At 35.6% G+C, this 22,127-nt stretch overlaps 2 protein-coding genes across 10 annotated transcripts in view; both read left to right on the top strand.

Annotated features, from left to right (window-relative positions):
• st18 (ST18 C2H2C-type zinc finger transcription factor) overlaps nt 1–2,864 on the top strand; it is a 63,163-nt gene extending 60,299 nt beyond the window's left edge. For all 9 annotated transcript variants that reach the window (XM_084102208.1, XM_084102211.1, XM_084102209.1 and 6 more), the window contains 3 exons: nt 96–199; nt 284–427; nt 858–2,864. In XM_084102208.1, the coding sequence (XP_083958334.1) occupies nt 96–199; nt 284–427; nt 858–998 (389 nt within the window). In that variant the 3' untranslated portion in view covers nt 999–2,864. The remainder of the gene's footprint in view (nt 1–95; nt 200–283; nt 428–857) is intronic.
• A 3,131-nt stretch (nt 2,865–5,995) lies between these two features.
• pcmtd1 (protein-L-isoaspartate (D-aspartate) O-methyltransferase domain containing 1) lies at nt 5,996–21,532 on the top strand. The gene is made up of 6 exons (XM_084102215.1): nt 5,996–6,389; nt 12,323–12,815; nt 13,678–13,780; nt 14,966–15,137; nt 16,212–16,335; nt 18,384–21,532. The coding sequence occupies exons 2-6, from the start codon at nt 12,509–12,511 to the stop codon at nt 18,755–18,757; spliced, it is 1,080 nt and encodes a 359-aa protein (XP_083958341.1). The 5' UTR covers nt 5,996–6,389; nt 12,323–12,508; the 3' UTR covers nt 18,758–21,532.
• The last annotated feature ends 595 nt before the right edge of the window (nt 21,533–22,127 follow it).

Raw genomic sequence — 22,127 nt, forward strand, 5'->3', positions numbered from 1 at the left:
GTGCGAAGAGAAGAAAAATAGAGAGCCCGAGTAATTTAGTTCAGACTTTGAAAGACGTGTTTATTAATTTGCCTGGTTTGTCTCGTGTCAATCAGGTATTGAGAACAATGAAGACATGCAGCACTTGGATCATGAGATAAAGGAGCTAAATGAATCCAATCTGAAGATAGAAGCAGACATGATGCAGCTCCAGACTCAGGTAAATAACATTAACGCTTGTGTGAGAAGATTGTGGGTGATGTAGTTTCCGAGCTAAAGACCTTGTTTTCTGCTTTTAAAACAGATTTCATCCATGGAGTGCAACCTAAAGACTATCGAGGAGGAGAATAAGATAATTGAGCAGCACAACGACAGTCTGTTGAAGGAGTTAGCGCGTCTCAGTCAAGCACTTATCAACAGTCTCACAGACATACAGCTGCCGCAAATGGTGGGACGCTGAAACATTTACACCGACATGCTCTTTTCCCGCTGAGATTGTGGTTGCACTTTATTTTACAGTGTACTAACCTAAGAAAGCATTAAAACTGTGGTAGCTTCATATTAACCACCACTGTTATTAAAACAAGACCATTTATTTGCCAGATGAGGTTCATTTAATTTTGGTAATACAGTGTCTTTGTTAGATATGTATTACAGTAAATTATGCATAATTACATGCAACCTAACCCTAACCCTATAGTAAGTACATGTAGTTAATTACTATTACTCAGTATTTAAATATATAATAACACTGTAACAACCTTAAAATAAAGTGTAACCTTATTTTTTTCAATATGATTTGAGCTAAAATGGTGCATGTTCATCATGAAACACACATTTAGGAGATACTGAATTGAATGCTCTTCAATCTGTTCCAGGGTCCGATAAACGAACAGAACTTCGAAGCGTACGTGAACACGCTGACGGATATGTACAACACTTCAGAGCACGAGTACTCGCCAGAATGCAAAGCCTTATTGGACAGCATCAGACAGGCCATAAAGGGCATCCACGTATAAGGCCGAACTCTTTCACGGAGGGCTGGCTTTGTGATCTGTGCAAGATGTGTCTCGTTATAATAACTCCATTCCACGACAAATTCATTGCACTGAAAAATACCAGCCACATTTTTACAGCTCAATGTTCCTCGTAGTGAGATTTGACCTCCTTTTGCACTTATTTATTTCCTATGGTTTGCTTGACTTTATTCCGTATTGTTCTTTTGCGTGTCGTTATATTATTGCTGCATATTATCTTTATTCATCGGTACTATTTATCTCACAGTAATCTTATTTATTGATTTATTTATTGATTTATTTATTGCTATCATAATTGTTGTTTTTTTGTTTCTGCAACTCCAAAAATGCAAGGCCAATCTTACATATTGTGAATTTTATTTATTTACATTTACCTGCGTTTGTTGTACAATAACTGGGAGTTTTAATCGCCGGCATCCGTGATGATGATTTTTTTTTTTCTTTTTTTTTTTCTTCTTTTTTTTAATAACAGATGTCAAATGTAAGAATAGTCCACTTGCGCCACCTGTTGGTGAGCAGCTGTCATTGGTCTATTAGAGCCGTATGGGTTATTTTTTTAATGTGCGCCACTGATTTAATCCACAAATGACATCATTTGTTTTCATGCATAAATCTGTATTCTAATAAGCGAGCGAAAAGAAAAATATTTTATCCGATTCACTCTCCGAACGACTGTACAGTGAGCAAAAATCAAACCATCCACGAAGAAGGACATCATAATTTATTTCCGTTTCTGCTCATATGAACTGCCTTTGGTGTGCACATCATGTGTGTGCATATATGTGCCTAAATGTAAATGAGTACATGGAATATGATATGTTTTGTGGTAGAGCAGTATTACGTGAATGGTGATTCATTTTATTCTGCAGTATATTTATTTTCTGAATGAAAAGCCTCTAAACTCTGTTTACCTACAGTTTATACGCCATTTTAAGTATGTAACGATATTCTTGTAAAAAAAAAACAGAAAAAAAAGAAGTGTTTTATGATCAGGCACAATATGTTTTTTTATTCTTTTCTGAACTCCTCAACCTTTGGCTTCTTCTGTGAGACAAACAGTGGGCTCTCAAATAGGTTTTATGGATGATCTTTTCTCAAAGCACTTCATGTCTTTAACCCACTAAAATATAAAAATGGACAAATAAACAGCTAAACAACTGCAATAGAGAGTAAGCTTTCCATTATGACACTTGATTTAGTGTTGAAACGCAGGGCCGAGGTCACGGCGCTCTCATTGGAGGCATTTGCTGTGTTGCGATCACAAACGGCCTTGTTCTGGCACTTTTAAAGCTTTCTCTAACGCTAAACGTACCCTTTTGCACTTTTATTCTGTTATTTAGTGTTTCTTTTGAGCCTAGTTTTACATTGTCCATTGATGATGTCAAAAACTGTGTTTAAGCAAATTTACAGGTCATTCAGAGGAAATAAAAACACTATATTATCTGACCAAATGAGCATAATGAATTGTACTGAATCCATTTTTGTTTGAAATCCTAAATTACTGTATAATTTAGAATTACTTCTGTTTAAATGATTTGTAATTGCTAATTTTTAATTTATAAACCACAGATTGTTTGCTCAGGAAGTTTTGTGAGGAATATTTATTTTTTTCTTTTTTGTATTTGATGTTTTGTAATGTGATATGAATTTTTTTGTGTGAAAGAAAAAAATAGTAAAATACACGGTACTGTAAATTATTTAGTTTGTTTTTGTTTTTAAAAAAAAATGTTTGTTTTTTTAGTTCAAGTAGTTTGTATATCAGGATTTCCTTACACTTTTAAAATTTCATAAGCAGTACTGCGCTGTGTTGTACAGTTTGTGTATGGTAGAAATAAACTATTGAAATGATCTGCATAGCGCTCATTGTACAGTGGCTCATATAAAAATATGATTTATATAAATGCTCGCATAAATATTTACTTGATATAGAGTGTATTTAACATGTCATTGAACTTATTTTACTCATCATCAATATTTTAGGTTCAAATTAACATAAATGTTATGAAATAAGTTATGTTATTTGTTATTGTATTTGAAATGTTATTCAAAATAAGTTATGACAACATATTGCTTCAACTCATCAAAATAAGTTTTTTACAAGCTATAAAAGATTCAGCTTTTTTAAGTCAGTTGAATGTAATTTAAGTTGAAATGACAAACATACAAGTTGGTTGTACTTAAAAATTTAAGGCAGCAACTTTTAGATATTTCTAAAAAAGTATAACTATATTCCATGTAGTCGCTTATTTAATTCATAAAACTGCATATATACTGTAGAAATTGGAAAAATGTCTGAAAAGTTTTAATGAAATATGGAAACACTTTTGCTCCTCACAGACGCGTGTTGTTGTAATTACATCAGAGCTCAAAACCAAATCCAAAATTCTACAATGTATTATTTTGCAAATATAATTGAACAGCGTGACATTTGAAACGTTGCTACTCAACTTTTCTTGACATTGCAAGACATTAAAAAAAAACTATTTTCATATCTACCAGCAGATGGCGGCGTATGGATGCAACTTTGAGACACAAAAGATTTCAGGCCTTCATTTCTGCATTCGAAATACTATATCCAAAAAGAGAAATAACAAGACAACGATTTCAGTCTCAGCAAATACAAGGGTAAATAAATAAGTTTTAACCAGTTTGACTGGTTAAATCACGAGAAATTGATCATTAAAGAGATTTTAAGATCCTCTCGAGACACCTTGCATAAGCCTGTTGCCCTGATATGAAATCGGTGTCTTGTAAATATGGTGTTCGGTTTGTTACCCTTTGTAATTGCCTTTTTATAATTATCAGAGTAATTTATCCTTGCCTTTGATGCGTTGATGATGATGCAAATTATATCTAATTATCTGAAATGAGGTACAGCTTTCCTGTTGAACGTCACCTAGAAACAAAACCAACAATTACTAAATGATCCGTGTTTTCTTGATTTCGCTGAACTTTAACCCTGACCCATACACTCGACCGAATCTCACAGTTAACATGTCCTGCTCATGGCGAGTTTCAGAAATATCATAAATATCAGAGGAAAAAAAGCAGAGATGCTGCTGGCCTGTCTTTGGGCTTTGGCTAATACAGCCACTCCAGGGCAAACTGTAATACTATCTGTCCTCATTAGCAAATACTGCATAGGAATGAGTTTAACTTTATTTAACAAAGTTTTAAATGCACCAATACTCACACAGATGTAAATGAAACTATGCTGCTGTATGCGTTAACCTGGGCACCCAATATTCTGATACATTTTTCACCTGAAGTGATTTTCTCATTGCGTTCATCTTTAGATATATCTTTGTTTTCACATTTAGTTTGATCTCTTTCTTTGTACCTCTGGTTTACATACACGAGGATATTCTATAAACTTCTCTTGCTGTAATACAAAAATAATTATGACAACTGAACTGACTAACCCTAATTCAAACTTTACCCCCTAAAGGATAGGGTTAAAGAAAAACTAACTAAATAAAAAAATTACAAACATTATATACACATTTATATACATATAAAATTGGTTTTCTTTAATATAATAAACTATTATGTGTGTGCATGTGTGTTTATTGTATTTAAGATTTTTTTATTGTTGTATGTATATATATAATAGTTTCTAAATAATAGTTATTAAATACTTTATTACATTATTATATTAATGTAATAAATAGTTATAAGCATCTGTCATATATACACATAAGAGTATATATTAAACAAAACAATTTTCATTATAGTAAGTAATATTTATTATCTTGTATTTAATGATATAATAGACTATTATTTAGTACAATACATTATTACATTATGTATGTAATAAATAGAAATAGTTTGAGGACAAAAATCACAGCTAAGTAAACTCTCTCTCTCTCTCACACACACACACACACACAGACACAGACACACACACACACACACACACACACACACACACACACACACACCATAATTTAATTATCATTAAAATATCAGCAAGTCGTTTTAAAGAAGTTGCATCTTATTGCATCTGTCTTTGTTGATCTTTATATGCATTCCAGGAGGGCAAAGTTTGCTATGCATTTTAGGGTTAAAGGGGAGTTTGATATGACCCCTTCCTTTGAGATCATTTTACCCAGAATTCCACTGGATGAAAGTGCTGTTACATATTGCATTTACATGTTGTAGAGTTTGAAAATCATGGTCTGATGTTTCCAAAACCTGATTGGGAAAGACGTGTTACGCAGTCAATCCTGTTGGAGCATCGTCCTCTATAGTTGAAACATAATATCCATATGTATTAAAGGACACATGCTAATTTTAAAGTGGTTTCATAATAGTAATTTCCCAGTAGAGTTAGACAAAAGTGGATCTTACAGGGGAAAGAGGGATCAACAGTCTATGGGGAAATAAAAAGATGTCATTGTGGTAAATGAATACTGTTTTCAGTCAGACTGAGACAACTGACATATGGGCAATATATATATATATATATATATATATATATATATATATATATATATATATAGACAGCATGTACATTTGTGTTTAAACTAATTTGGCATGCAATGATGCAACCATATAGGCACATGGTGGGTGTAAACAAGAAGGCATGCTTGGATGTAAACAAGAAGGCATGCATGCTTTTCTATGAGTAACTGAGGTTTAAGTGCTTCTGAATGTTGACCCACTGTCAACAGATTACAATGCCAAAAAATGATCTTCATAAATCAATCTACTATAATAGACCCTGACCCCAGCTGCTCAAATATAACCACTGAATCATTGCTAAACCTAGTAGCTAATCATTTGGTTGACATTGAGGGTTTAAAAATAAATAAATGCTTATATAGGTTCTTAATGCCTTTTACAATATAATTTGTAAAGGCAAGCCACCAGTTTTTTATTAGAAAACCTTTTTTCACTCATGTTTCGACATGTCCCGCCTTCTCCTGTTATGATAGCTACGTCGTATGAACGACTCCTAAACTGTCCAATCCCTGACCGCCTTCTTGGGCTACTAGCCAATAGCCCCTATTGGCTCCTGGCTCAGGAGGCGGGACATGTGTGAATACAGGCGAGGAAAAATAACTGCTGTCCGAAACAGAAAAAGCTGTTAGAATAGCATTGGCTTGGCGTATTATCCCAGAAGATGTCTCTAATTAGCAATATACTGTGTATCTAAATAATAATTTAGATGAAACCGCAGCCTCGTTTCTGTGAACCACGTGACGTCTGTTTACATCCTCTCAGCTGTTCCTCGACAAAAACAGCGCTGGCTGTTCAACGCCACGAAAATCTATACATAATCAACAGTACGCTCAAAAAACACCAACTCTAATGTGCATCCAGTCTGTTTGGCTAGTGCAAAGCCTGAGATTGATTCATGGCTTTATAAAGGTCAGTGAACATTGTTTTTCCGCAAAGATGATGCCGACATTTTTGTTTTGTTGCTTTGCGTTGATCTGAGCAAGCTGAGGAAGAGATGTAACTTAGCCTGCATGTGGCAGACATTTAAATGCTAACTTTCTGTAATGGTTTAATGCACGCAGAAAAGCCCAAAATGGCTGTTTTGAAGAATGCACAAATGTTTTATTGTCTTAAGTGTTTTGATGTACCAGGTCAAACACAATGCCGCCGTCTTACTGGTTTCCCCAGTCCTGCAGTGTTAATGTTATCTAACAGCATGGGTTTCTGAAGTAATTGAAAATCTAGAGTTTTTTCCCCTTCGCTCTCAGTTTATTTTCATCTGAATTACAGACGGCGGCGGAAGCATTTTAACCAGATGCTGCAAGTTTACTAATACTTATTAGACAACTAACAATAGCAAGTAACGTATAACAACTGTATCTGAAGCTTTATTTTTTAATAACTTGCTTTTTATTTTATTTTATTTTTTCATATATTTTGTTTTATGTTTTGCTCATTGCACAACACGCATAAAAACAAAGGCCATATACACGACACACCGCGAGCTTTTTCGTAAATATTTTAAATGTCACGTTATTACTGTTAAATAGAGCTGTGGAGTTACTGATGTAATATAATGTATGCAAAGCAAGTCCAGCTTAGAGATTATGGCGGATATAAACATGCGGAACGCTTACATTTCTCTCTCTCTCTCTCTCTCTCTCTCTCTCTCTCTCTCTCTCTCTCTCTCGCTTCTTTGATTTTTTTTTTTTTTTTTACTGTCTCAGATATAATATGTGAATGTATTAAGCACTACACACGTCGCTGGACACTGTATTTAACGCAGTGCGGTTATGTGAAGTGTTTTATAAATCCTTTAGCTCGACTGCGTCGTGAAATGTAGATCTTTACGTGTGTGGATGGACCTCAGCGGGTGACGTCACGCAGCCAGACGCCATCCAGATTGTATGTTTATCGGTCGTAAACAAACGAACGAAAGCGTCCCAAATATGGCATTTCTCTTCACTTACGACAGAAACATCGTTCAGAGGAATATAAAAGTATTCTTATGGCATTTTGGTGCCGCACTATTTGTTTAGAGCCGAGTGTTATGGCATTCTTATGGCAAGCTGCTTTTAAAGGGATAGTTCAACCAAAATTTTTTTATTTTGTCATAATTTTACTCACCCTCATGTTGTACCCAATCGACTTTTTCTTCACTATGGAAGCCTGTCAACTGTCTGGTCACCGATGTTCTTTAAAATATCTTATTTTGTGTTCAACATAAGAAAGAAATTCAAACAGGTTTGAAACAACTTGAGGGTGAGTAAGTAATGACAGAATTTTCATTTTTGGTTGAACTATCCCTTTAATAGGCCATTATTCCTTACAACTAAATAGTTATTTTTTTTTACGAGTTACTAGTATATACTGTACTATTACATATTATATGTAATTACTTGTACACAGCCTAACTGGGATTTATATGTTTAGTTTCACAAGTAACTGCTCCTTAAATATCAGTGCTTATTCATAGGCCTTTTTCCACAACATAAACAGTTTTTATTGGCCATCAGCTCTTTTACTTTATACAGATTAGAATGGTTACTTAATAATACAATAAAAAAATCTTACCTAATGAATACACACTTGTTAGATCTCAGTCTCTAGGAATATTGGATCCAGCTGTGCTGAACTTCTCTCTCCACCATAATGTTGGTCGTCTTCCATTCTATTCTAAGTAATTTAACAAAATGTATTGAATAATCTCATTTGCGTCTTTCTCTGTGCATTGTCTGGCTTCATCTGAATAGCACAAACATGACCAAACTGCTTTACAACCTCCCTTGAAACCTTGAAATGGATACATTCCTCCTCCTTCACATCTTGTGAAGGCCACACAATCATAAGATTGAACCACGGGAGTAAAGCATTGCAAATTGTAAATGAATAAATGATAAATGAATATAAAATATGGATACAAGTTATAAGTATGTTTGCTCCCTTGAAGTTATAGGTTGCTCTTAAAATCAAATATTTTACACTAGAATCTCAACTAGTGTTTATTTGGTTGCTAATAAATATTTATAAATAAGTACAAGTAACAGAGTTGTAAGGAATACATTTTAAAATATTTTGTCATGTGGTACTAAATACTTAATGCATGTTATTTAAAAAAAAAAAAAATATTATTATTATTATGAGTTCAAACAATAATTTATATGAACCAAAAAACGTACATTGTTAAAAAAAATTGTGTGAAATATGATCTGAACATTATTTTTATTATTAAAAGGTGAATCTCATGAAACCTAAAGGTCATAGTTTAAAATCAAAAGAAAGAAATACGAAATTATGAATGTTTTACATTTTGGGAATGCTTTAATACTTAATGTTCTTTATTCAAACTATAATTTCTATTAAAATTAAAACTAATATTTATATAATACAACTATTTTTATTTATTTAATTTTGGGGTGAAGAAGTACGACCTGAACATTTATTATTATTATTATTATTTTATTTATTTTTATTATTATGATGATGTCCCCTACAGGTTGGGTCATGTTTTACTGAAGTGAAGTGACGAGAAGGCCAAGTATGGCAAGCAACCCATACTTGGAATTTATCCTCTGTGTTTAACCCATCCAAGTTACTACACACACATTAGTATTTCTAATTAGTAGTGAACACACACACATACACTGCAAACTGTGGACACACACACACACACACCCGAAGCAGTTTTTCTTTTTTCCTTGGTGGGGTTTCTCTCTGACACAGATCTTCTTATTGAGGTTTGGAATGAATCCGCTGAGAGTTTGAGGCTTCTGCTTTCTCTGGGTCAGACATGCAGTGCAGGAGTCAATGCGAGGGCATGAGCTTCCGTTGCGTATGTAGACTATTCACACACTTCACGTGTCCTCTGTGATAGGAGACATGACAGGTGTATAATGTGTAGTTGACAGGTTGTAAAGTTTCAGCAGTATCCTGCAGTGTGACATAAAATACTGTGAAGAAATAATGTGATAGTGGAGATAGTGGAAATCACACTGCTTTTATTTTAGCTTTTATCTTCACTGGAAAAGTACAGAGGAACTGTAAACAGATTTATTCTGGCTGAGCATCAGTGTAGTGTGATAATGTTGCAATTATGCAACCAGCGAGTTAAAACATGTTAATGACGGATCAGTTCAGCTTTATAACAAACTGTTCCAGTTCATTGTTCAAGTTCCAGAATTAACTTGACAACAATCCAGGAGTTACTCAACTTGCTCTCTGACAAAACCAGTTAGCAGTGTTATGAAAACCAGCATCCTTTTTCCCCCTATATTAATGGCGTTATTGATTTATGCTGTCCAACCAGTGTCTGTTTGTTGGAAAGAAAGAAATTTAATAGGTGCCGTTCTCTTTTGTAAGTTGTATACTGATGTACTGAGAGTCTCTGTAGGGTTGCAATCAGGTCTTGTACAAAACAGAGTAGGAGGTTTGACCCAGATCCCTCCCTGCAGTATTTTTAGTGCAGGAGACTCAAAGGGCAGTAATACAGGAAAACGCTGAAAAGAAAGACAAATGCAGAAAAGATAAGAACAAGGGAATTATGGCGATGTAGACATTTAAAACCCTATAAAATAAGGCAATATTGATTATCAGTATATTAAATATATTAGTTCTATCAGCTCTTACCCCCTTCAAACTGATTTCTAGGGCAATTTTTTCGAAACCTTATCAAATGTATGTCATCTTTCATGTCAAATTCTTACATTTTATCAGAATTAAATTAAATTTAAATAAATCACAAGTTCACACTCACAAATGATCAGATAGAGCAAAAGACTGTGTATTTTGCGTGCTGTCCGAGGGCTCGTAATTTGGCCCAAACCCCAGAGTACAGTAGGTGGCGGCAAGTGACTCTTAATGGGTGAGTCATTGAATCATTCGTTCAACCGGCTGATTCATTCAAGAATGAAGCAAGTATGAAGGGGTCATTAAACCACTGACTCGTCACTGAATCATTCAGTAACGAAACAGCTGTTTGTTGCTTGGAGACTGCAACTCCACTTCTGTGAATTTGTTTGTATGTTAATTTGTGAAAATATGTTTTACATATATATATATATATATATATATATATATATATATATATATATATATATATATATATATATATATATATATATATATATATATATATAATATTGTGTGAGTCTCTCACATAGACAGGCTGTGCGCCACCTTGTTACCGTCAAAAAATATCTATTTATTGGCATTTACATTCTTGCCTGAAATTTTTTGGAAGTTTCGATGCTATTGACATTTTAATCAGGCTACATCTCTAGTCGGGCAAGTAAAATTCTTTCACTTGCCTCTACATAAAATCCACTTGTCCCAGACAAGTGGACGAGCTTTAATGTCAAGCACAGTTTAAAGTGTCATTTACAGGAAAATACCCTGAGACCTGCTCTAGACATGCACAAAGATCTTGTACATGTGCACGAAAAACCTTCATAGATACACAAAACCCTGTTTTCCTGTGCTTTTTAGTAAAATGTTCTTGTTTTCATGTGAAAGTCTCAGGGTTTTCTTGTAAATCTGCTATTTGACATCTGCAAATCACTCTGTAAGAATGAGAACGACTCCTAATTAGGGCTGCACGATACTGAAGAAAAATGCGATATGCAATAACTCATTAAATAACGTGATATGCGATACGATAATGCTTAAAATGTGTAAAATAAACTTAAATTATCTTTAAAATATATTTAAACTTATATAACCTACATGCGTGTTTCACATTCTTTTTGTGACTAGAAAACATCCCTACAGCTTCTGAAAGTGAACAGCAGTTTTTCACTGTGGCATAAGAAGTGTTATTTTAACATCAGTGTAAACCACAGGGTTTAGGGTTTCAGGAAGGCCTACATTAGAGTTATTTAACAACAGAAACTGAATAATCAAATGTAAAAAATAAAACACTGCTTAGTTTTCACTGTATGAATTAAATATATACTGATTCCTATTAAAGCTACAAGAGTTATTCAGCCAAGAGCAGTGAGTGATTTTCTCTGTCTTTTGTTCGTGACCCCAGTTATTGCAAGCCGTTGCGATATACATATCGCGATATTATGATCATTTTGATATATTGTGCAGCCCTACTCCTAATGCTAGCTGCTTCTGACAATAGCAAGTAGAAAATCATGATTTATTGGTTGCAATGTAAACTAAAGCCTTTTGGCTTTTAAAAAAAACACGAGATAAAATATATTTAAAAAGGGATGAGCTCTTTAATTTCAATAGGAAGTATGTCAACAAAGATTTAATGGGTTCTTTTCAGAAGGATGGTCCTTTGCAAAGCCATCCTTAATTGGAGTGGAAAATAGAGACATTTCGATGTACAGTAATTGGGCTTTTCTTGTACTCGCTGAACCATTAAGTAAACAAGCCTCATGTTTCTTTCTTTGTGTAAATCCAGATCTGGTTCAGGTTCATGAAAATCCTTGAGGTTACAGCAGTCCAGCTTAACTCAATTACCAATGAGCTGAAGAAACTGAATGCCCTGTCTGCAGCCCAAATGTCACACACAGGCTTACTTTTCTCTTGCTTTAAAAGGATATTCATTTAAGTGCATAACATTTCTAGGAAGCAGAATTTCCAGTGTCCTGATTAATAACTGGCATTATCATTTGAAACACGTAATAAGACTTCAGACTTGAACTTCAGCTGTATTCTGCAATATTAAAGCTGTTGCATCAGGCATGTACCTTCAGGTACACACAACACCTAGCTGAAGAATCACAGACGGCAGGTATCAGGTGGCACGCGCAGTATGCCTCCTTTTTTCCAGCTGTGCACCAGAGAAAAGGGTCAACTGAAATGTGCGAAAGAGAGGTCTAAACTGTCACCCTTTGTTTTTCAATCCTCAGATCTTGCCGTTGCTGAGAATGGTCTGAGGTGATTTGTGTGGGACAGACATCACGACTGGGCTTCCCTGTGGAGAATCGCTCCAGCACTTTCATCTGGATGTGAGGACCGGTCTAGTTACCCGTCTCTCACCTCCTCTGCATTTTCTTTTTTGTTTCTTTTTCTTTCTCGTTGCCTGTCTGGGGAACATGGGGGGAGCAGTCAGTGCTGGCGAGGATAATGACGATTTGATAGACAACCTGAAGGAAGCCCAGTACATCCGCACAGACCGCGTCGAGCAGGCCTTCAGGGCCATAGACCGTGGAGATTACTACCTGGAGGGCTACAGAGACAATGCATACAAAGACCTGGCGTGGAAGCATGGGAATATACACCTCTCAGCGCCGTGCATCTACTCCGAGGTGATGGAAGCCCTGAAACTCCAGCAGGGTTTGTCTTTCCTGAACCTCGGCAGTGGCACAGGATACCTGAGCACGATGGTGGGCCTGATCATAGGTGAGAACCACTTTAATTTTAGGCTCTAAATTAGGCTAATTTTAACCGCTCTAAAACCGTCTAGGGTTTAGATAAAACGATAATAAGGAAAACAAGCAGATATTGAGGATATAATTCAACAATATTGTTTAATTTATTTCAAATTCAAAAGAAATCAATCCAAGAAAAAAACAATAAATTATGAGAAGAAGAAATAAGAAATTTGCACCAAAAACAAAAAGACTATTTAGGATTTAGGAACCATCACAAAACATTTAGGTTGCATAAATCAGCTTTTTGGCTCATCCTCTTGTTCATTTCACTTTTTTTGTTAGAACATTCTGCATGGTAGTAATTGCATTTTGAGTCATATCAAGATGTATCTTTTATTTTCATCACTATTAATATTATTGCTATTCGAACAAACCCCTAAGTCCTTAACATTGGCAGAAATTGACACATAACTCACCTCGTACTGTGTGTGCTATAGACATGAAATCATACAATAAAAACAGTAATATTGTGAAATATTATTACAATTTAAAATAATATATATATATAGTATTTTCTTTGTATATTTAATATATTTTCAGTGTCATGTGATCCTTCAGAAATCATTCTAATATAAAAACCATGGTACATTTTTTTTTCATGATTCTTTGGTGAACACAGTTAAAAAGAACTACATATATTTGAAATAGAAATGTTTTGTAACAATATAAAATGTTGCTTTTTATGCACCCTTGCTGAATAAAAGTATTAATTTTTTGACAACTGACATTTCTTACTTTTCTTATCTTACAAACATTTGAACTGTAGTGTGCTTATGCTGAATGATGGACCCAAAACCTATCCAGGAACCTGTTGTTCTTATTATTTGCAGGTCCGTTTGGAGTAAATCATGGCGTTGAGCTCCATAAGGATGTTGTGGAGTATGCGAAAGAAAGACTCGATGACTTCATTAAAAACAGCGACAGCTTTGACAGGCATGTTCAACCTTTATTTTGCATTGTGTTTCTGTAGATTTGAGTGTGAATGTAAAGATTCAGCTTGAAGAAGTGCCGATTTAATCAGAAGTATAGAAATCGAAATGGCTTTGTTTTACTTGGCAGCCGCTTCCAGGGAGGCAAACTGAGATTCAAGCAAACCACATTAGTCCTACCGCAGTTCTGTGGTTATGCATTTAAAAGATCACTTGTTTTTTTAAACTTTGATTTAGTCAGGCCTGCCCAATAATCTTCCATGCGACACAAAGAATGCACTAGCTAACCCCAAACCACAGGCTCAATGAATAAATACCTCAAGCGCACGTCAGCTCTTCGGTCTGCTGAGTGATTTGCACACCTGTGTGAACACCAGTCAAAACCAGAACTGCTAGGTCAGATAGTCCTCTTCAGTACACGCAACTGGGTTTCCCTGAACGCTCTCCCTGGCATTTGCTGCTTGCAAACATCTGTTTTCATCATGCACCAGAGAGAGCAGGGTTATTAAGGTCAGGAGAAAGAGCTGTAATGACGTATTAGACAAAGTGCTGATGCTATTAAACAATCCATAAAAGCATGTGTTTCATACAGAAGGCCATGTGCCAAAACAAGGCTGCTTAATCAATGTTACGGAGCTTTGGGAGCTCTCTTGTTGGAATCACTTTATTAGATATCGATATATCTTACACGTCTACGACTATTCAACGAAAACAGCTGCCTAGTGGCTCTAAGCAAATACAAACACGTTTTGACTCATGTTTATAATAAGCTCCACAAGTCAGATTTCCTCTAGGAGGTAATACAAGAATATTTGCTTTTTATTCATCCACAAAAATAGACTATTACATGTTCTGAAGGAAATGCAAGTGCTAAACTCGCTGACTTAATAGCTGACCACATAGCATTTGGTTGCTGTGTGGTTCCTTCATTGTCCCATGGGCCTTAATGATGACTCGGATTATAGGCTATAGTTAAAAAGAGGTGTGCTATTACTTCGAAGTGATTTGAAAAGCAGGTTTGCCTGATGGACAAATAATCTTGCAAAACCATTTCACCTACATATCTAGAGACCAGAATATTGTATAGATATAAGGTTTAGATATCATATAGATTTTGCAAAAACAAACAGCAGAAAATTGTGTTGAAGTTCTATAAATTAATATCAGTGTTAAAAATGTGTCGTTTCAGGTTTGAGTTCTGCGAACCACACTTTGTCGTGGGGAACTGTCTGGAGATTTCGTCCGACAGTCACCAGTACGAACGCATATACTGCGGAGCTGGAGTTCAGAAGGACCACGAGAACTATATGAAAATCCTGCTGAAAGTCGGAGGCATTTTGGTCATGCCAATAGAGGATCAGGTAAACCACAGGATGATGCATATAGCGGGCCCTAAAAGCGTTTGGACACTTCAGTCACACTGGTCACAAATGTCTGAATGTCATTAGATAACAAAATATAGACCCAAAGGTCTGCATTTGTTGGTCTCAAATTCTGCACGATTTTTTTTTCCATCACTAATTAATTTTACTTTTCTTCATCATTTTGTCATTCAACATTGGAGTCTGATAGCCCCGCACCCTCCTCTATGTAATTATGTCAATAGCGCGTGCTCTCTGTAGGCATATTCATATTTTGCCACTATGTGAAAAAATCCAGCAAAATGCGCCGGCGCGTTTGTTGACCCTAGAGGATTAACTTAAGCCTAACCATAAATTGTGATTAAAATATATATGATCACTCACATCAAGACGCCGCTGCGGTGGTGGAGTCCATGCAGGAGGAGCAGCGTTTGGCACTGCGTCGCTTTTCAGCGCGAGCTGTGTGGAGAAGCCCATTTCTACTCTATCCTGATCGTTTTCAATACTCGCAATTCCAACTCCAAAAACCAAACAAGATGGTTTTTATACCGCCAAGGGCGTGGTGAGCTGGAACCTGCTTACATCATGTAGTACCCCTTACGTCGCGCAGTACCGCAAACATCCAATAGGAAAATTCAACTGCAGTAGCCACTGTTCAACCTGAAGAGGGCAGCACTCAGACGTTTTTACACCATATATTGTAGAATTAAAACACTTTATACCCAAATGTCAAAAAAGTTACTCGAATCAATGAACAGCACTAATAAAGCCCCATTCTTACAGATCATTAACTAAAGAAAGTTGGTTTAGGGTTTAGTTACCCTTTAAAGCAATGACATTTGAACTTGAGTGCATGAAGTGTCCAATTACCTGTTTTTTTAGTAAATTAAATGCATCATCCGGGTATTTTAAGTGCAATTTTTCTTTTTGGAATTTTCAGTGTGAACAAATAGAATGGCATAGAATAGAGCATAAGTATGCGAATTGGGACGCACCTCATGTCTTGCATCAAATGTTTGACCTCTTGATGAGTACACACCGTCCATCTCATTCAGTGTTTATGTGTTCTTGCAGCTGACTCAGATAACTAGAACTGGTCAGAGCTCCTGGGAGAGTAAGAATATCCTGGCGGTGTCATTTGCTCCTCTTGTTCAGCAGAACAGGACAGAAGGCTGCAAGGCTGAAGCTGTGGTACTCCGTGAGTCTCCGCCCCTAAATATGATCTCACACTGCTCTGTCCAATCAGCTGCCACTTGGGAGGTTTCCAAGTACAATGTTACAGACTGATTTATTCATGCAGATTCCATTATTAACCCGATTCATTCAGAAGTGTGAATGACACCACAGGCAAAACCATTGGGGGGGTTTTCATGCACTGGGCAATTTTGAGATTTTGTTTCCACATACCTTTCAGACTAGTGGAAAGAATCTAAAATGCGCATGTAACTCTTTCCCCGCCAGCGTTTAAAAAAAAAAGAAAAAAAAGTTGACAGCCACATTAGCATTTTTGATAATTTTCACAAAACTTTAATGGCCCCAAGTATATTTTGTTGTTTGAATATTGGAACATATTTTAAAAGAAAGAACAAAGTCTCTGCTTTTAAACAACAACAACAACAAAATGTGGGTAAGTTTCATTAAAAAAAACATTTTGAACAAAATGCTGAGAAAACTGCATTTTTGTCAGAGACTTTGTTCAGATTGGATTCAGAACGATGATCAAAATATAGATTATAGTCCATCAACACCCCTGAAGCTTCTCAGTCGTACACCTCTTTGTGGGTTCAACTTTACATTCGCTAACGTTAGGCAGTTTTGACTTCTATGCTGTTTAATGTTTGATGATCGCGTTAGCTTACATGTGCATAAGCAATCTTCTCTTGCTTGTTTCTGCTTCTTTGCTTGTTTTTGGATCTGGAGATGCTGTACTATTTTAGAAGATGCGTAAAAGCGCCCCCTACTGAGTGAAAACATGAATATGAATGAACATGAATGCCGGAAGCATTGCGTCATAAATGACGGAAAATCTTGTCAATGGCGGGGGAAGAGTTAAGTGCATATTTTATTACATTTTATCTATTTGCATCTGTAGTTTACAATACATATATTTACAGGCCATTTTCTTAAAATTATTAACCTGATTCATTCAGAAATGTAATGACATTACAGACAAAAAAAAATAATAATAATAATAATCATGCACTGATCAATTTTGAGATTTTGGGCTTCCATAATGTCTTCTTTCAGGCTAGTTCAAAGAAAACATCTAAAATACACAATTGAGTGTTTATTTTGTTACACTTTTATCTATTTGCATCAGTAGACTTCAATAACAATACATATCTTTACAGACCGTTTCTCAAAATTATATTTTTTCTCATGCACTAAGCCAGAAATCTCCACTTCGGTAGTTTATACACCAAACTTTACAGTTTTATTTTAAGAGGGGTCTGTTTGTTCATTTGCCTGATTTAAATAGCATTTTATTCCTAAAAACATGTTGAAAATGTACTTGTTTCTTGGATGTTAACATTATTTTCTGATTTATGAAGTGACAGTTTTAACAGTGGGAATTTTGTATAACTATATTTAACTCTAATATATCAACAAAATCAAACAAGCAGTTTGAACCTGGCTTTATCCAATATGCAGATTTCTGTTCTGAAAATATATATGAAAACTTGTTCATATTTAATTAGGTGCCTTATTTCCATATTTAATACGAGACAATTCAGAAAAATTGTAATACAAAACAATTGTCTTAAAGGGATAGTTCACCCAAAAATGAAAATTCTGTCATTAATTACTCGCCCTCATGTCGTTCCAAACTCGTAAGACTTTCGTTCATCTTCAGAACACAAATGAAGATCTTTTTGATGAAATCTAAGAGCTTTATATCCCTCCATTGACAGCTACGCAACTACCACTTTGACGCTTCAAAAAGTTCATAAAGAGATCGTAAAACTAATCCATATGAATTGAGAAGTTTAGTCCAAATTTTCTAAAGAGACTCGATCGCTTTATATGATGAACAGATTTAATTTAGGTTTTTATTCACATATAAACACTGATCAGCGAACATAAACAGAACAAACCTCATTTCTGGGTGAACTATCCCTTTATTGTGCTGTGAGTAATCAACTGGGAAAGTAAGACTTTAGGTTTAAACAAATTGGTTGTGCACGCAAATGAGATTTGAGAAAACAACCTGTGTTCGTTAACCTGTGTTACTTGTCTGTTCCTCAGCGGCTCTGAGCGTGAGGAATCTTCAGGACCTGGCTCGAATCTACATCCGCCGAACCCTCCGCAACCTGACCAACGACGAGAACCCCGGCCGCAACAACATGCAAAGAGCGTCCCAGAAGCGCAAGCGCAGGCGCTGCCGTCGCCGCCGCCGCATCAACACCTACGTGTTCGTCGGGAACCAGCTGATTCCTCAACCCATGGACAGCGAGGAGGACGAATGCATCGAGGAGGAGAGCAAAGAAGAGGAGCAGGAGAAAGACATTGAGCCCATCAAACCCGAGGAACCGCAGGTCAACCATCTGAGAGACAAAATCCTGAGTCTGCCGCTTCCCGAGTCGCTGAAGTCCTACCTGCTGTACTACCGTGAGAAATAACACTCGTCCAGTCTAAGCATTAATCTACGGTGGTGGTTTCCTTCTCAGACTGCTTCTCACCCTGAGTTTCATAGTTGTTGTTTTGTTTTTTTTGATAATGTAGCATAATTTAAACATTTAAATGGGTTTGGGCTGCGTTTCCAAGAGACTTGATTTGAATGTGCTTGCTGTGTTCGTTCTAATGACTCATGACGTTGTAAAATTCACATTTTGAATGTGATTTTTCACTACCGAGGAACTGAGGGAGACTGAGGTTTAGAAGCTTCTAGCTCACCTTGTTTGTATTCAGAAGAGTTTGCTAAATGTGACGGAAGGATTGCTGAAGCTATTTTTCAAAGGCTTGTAATGTAAGACCAGTAATGACAGTTTTCTTTCTTTTTTTAATTGTAGAGAGAATGAAAAACTCAAGTCATTATTTTGCCTTCTTTGATTCTCCGAACCTTCTGGAGTTTTCGCTGTTTATGATGCTAATGCTTTCGGTATATCTTTGGACTGTTTTAGTGAAGTTCCATCTAGAGAGGATTCTTTGACCTGTGTTTTGCATTTCTATTTTTTTCTTTTTTTACATTCTAGTCACATTTGTAAGTACCGATACTGAACTCTCTTAATAGATGATGTAATTTTTTTGCTTGTTCCTTTCGTCTGCGAGTCGTCCTGAAGACCTAACACTCCACTTTCTGCTTGTGATCATAAAATGTAAGAGACGTCACTGTTTGTGTTGGTTTGTAATCGGTGATTTCACACTGTCGTAACAACTTGTTTGGAATATATTGTCAGCATATTCAATTATTCAGTTGATTGTAAATGATTTTGTTACATTGAAATGGAATCTAATAGAATTTCACATCTATCATGTTTGTCACATTTCCCAAAAAATACAGTTTGAGATATTGAAAAACACCCCAAATATCATCTCTAAATCAGATATACAGTTCTAGAATTTGCAAAATAAAAAATGAGATCATAAAAATTACAGCTCTGAAGGAGCTAAAACAACTTAATATGCGAAATAAACTTTAAAAAAACAATTATTCAGTAGATGCATTTACACATAAATTCATTAGAATTTAATTTGGCTGTTTTAGTACTGCCCTAATGAAACTATATCATCATAACACATATTTACACCACAATACTAAATGATAACTGAATTTATAGGCTACTAATGATTCTTTTGGAAGTTCACACTTGGTTCTTAATTATTGTGTGTCACCTCTTTTAGTGTTCATATACTTTTGTTATGGTTGTGCATCTCTGGTTCATCCCACAAAAGTCCTCTTCCAGGTCCTGTATGTTCTTTGGTTTCCCAGCATGCTCTGCACGTTTGAGTTCTTCCCCACAATGGTTATGGGATGTTGAGATCAGGACGATTGAGGCCCTGATAAAACCATCATAAAACTGAAAAAAGTCATTGACGCTTACGGGGGCCACACATGATGTGAAGAACAAGTTATTTTTCCTTCTGAAATGTGTATAAATATCTATTGTGCAGCTTCTTCAGGGTGGTAGGCCTACTGAATATATATATTTTTTTTAACCCAAAATAACTCCATGAAATGGCCTGACAAACACGGGTATCTTTTGTCTGTTGATGTATTTTGTTTTAATACAGGACATTAGGGTGGGACATATTCATTTTAAATAGCTTTTGTAATGCCACAGCTGTGAACCAAGATTTGCTAAAAATTTTAATCATCATACACCCATGACTAATCAATATTTTTTGTTTGTTTCCTAAAAGAAAATGTGACTAAAATTTTTATAAGCACACTTGCATAAAGACACGGGGTTTTTAAGCACCTTAAGTCATTGCCTATCCTATTATTTATGAAATGATGGTAACAGGGAGAATGTAAAAATGATCCAAATGATTCTTCATATTTGTCCTTACAGGTTAAGGTACAATATACATACACCAGCACAAATGTTCTTTTCAAAACAGCTTTTAAATTCAAAATAACTCAGAAACTAAAAAAAAAAATGTTTTGTTTTCATTAAGATAGCCGGATGACACATTTAAGTGTAATATTTTATTAATTATAAACTCTTCTGAGAGGATCTTGTAATATTTTTATGCATTTTTTCATATTTTTCAGCATTTTTCAAAACGCCGTTGTCGTGTGAATGAACGGTCAAAATGCTTTTTTCGGTTTTAGTTGAAAATGGTGACGGTAAAAACTAAAAAACGGAAAACCTTTTCTGTGTTTCTGCTGTTCATTCACACGACAACGGCGTTTTGGCTGCCTGAAAACGCAAACTTTTGAAAACAGGTATCAAAGTGTAAGTTATTGAAAACTATAGCCTATTGTGTCTCAGTCAGTGTAAACTACAAAAATGCGAATTTGTGACAACGGTGACGTCATGCGCATGCACGTATGATACAAAGTGATATCGCCAACTACTGGCCGGGCAGCAGAACAGCGTTTTTAATCATTTCCACTTATCCGTGTGAACGGGGATCGTTTTGACAACGTTGTCGCCTGTACGAGAAAAAAAATAAAAGGAAAACCTTTCCGGTTTTTTTGTACATATAGTTGTCGTGTAAACGTGCCCTGAAGTGCTTAGACCGGACCGTGTCTCAAGATAAGAGCAACCAGGAGAATCTGTCCAATGAGTTTGTGGTTGTTAGAACGTTGTAAGAACGTTCCATGAGGTATAATTCCACAAACGGTCCCTGTCAAGACACACGAGTGTCTTTTTTCACAAGTGTATCACTGACTGTAATTTGATGCTTTGTTTCTCAACCATCTTTTCATTAAATATATTTATAGCCAACCTGTTATGTTTTTACTATGCCTGTGTTTGTCATATGGTGTTAAGTGTCACGAGAATTTCTGAAATGTCCAGTAGTTACAAAAATACATGATTTAATTAATATATATATATATATATATATATATATATATATATATATATATATATATATAGGCCAATATATATAGCCTACATAAAAATTGTAAAAAATCAGGCAGCCTGCGTACAGTGCGCTACTGGTGACGAAATTTGCAAACACACAAACCTCAGAACACACACACACAAAAATTATTGAGATTAGACAAGGTCACACATTATAAAATCTTTATTAACTATACATCTTTATTAAAACAAATCATAGTTTGCTAAAAATAAAAGATTACTTTTCAGCCTCTGCTTTTCCAGTCCCATCTCTATCCAAAGACATCCCAGCTTGGGGTAAATCACAAATCTCTCTTTTGCATAGACTAAACGCTCAACATCAGGACAAAAATCAGGGTTAGGACAAGATTGATGGCGCAAAAGTGCTTCTCAGTAAAACCACATTTATTATTCCATCTGTCGGGTCCTACATTAACTTTGGGGTGGCAGCATGGTGGCCAATAAAGGGTTACAT

Source organism: Abramis brama (assembly GCF_963993115.1).
Source record: "Abramis brama genome assembly, chromosome: 24".
NCBI lineage: Eukaryota > Metazoa > Chordata > Actinopteri > Cypriniformes > Leuciscidae > Abramis > Abramis brama.

What these genes read in the sequence shown, in the direction of transcription:
- pcmtd1 (XM_084102215.1), top strand. Translation starts at nt 12,509, where the DNA reads ATGGGGGGAGCAGTCAGTGCTGGCGAGGATAATGACGATTTGATAGAC. An exon ending in GATGGTGGGCCTGATCATAG is followed by an intron (nt 12,816 to 13,677) that starts GTGAGAACCACT and finishes TATTATTTGCAG; the next exon opens with GTCCGTTTGGAGTAAATCAT. An exon ending in TCATGCCAATAGAGGATCAG is followed by an intron (nt 15,138 to 16,211) that starts GTAAACCACAGG and finishes GTGTTCTTGCAG; the next exon opens with CTGACTCAGATAACTAGAAC.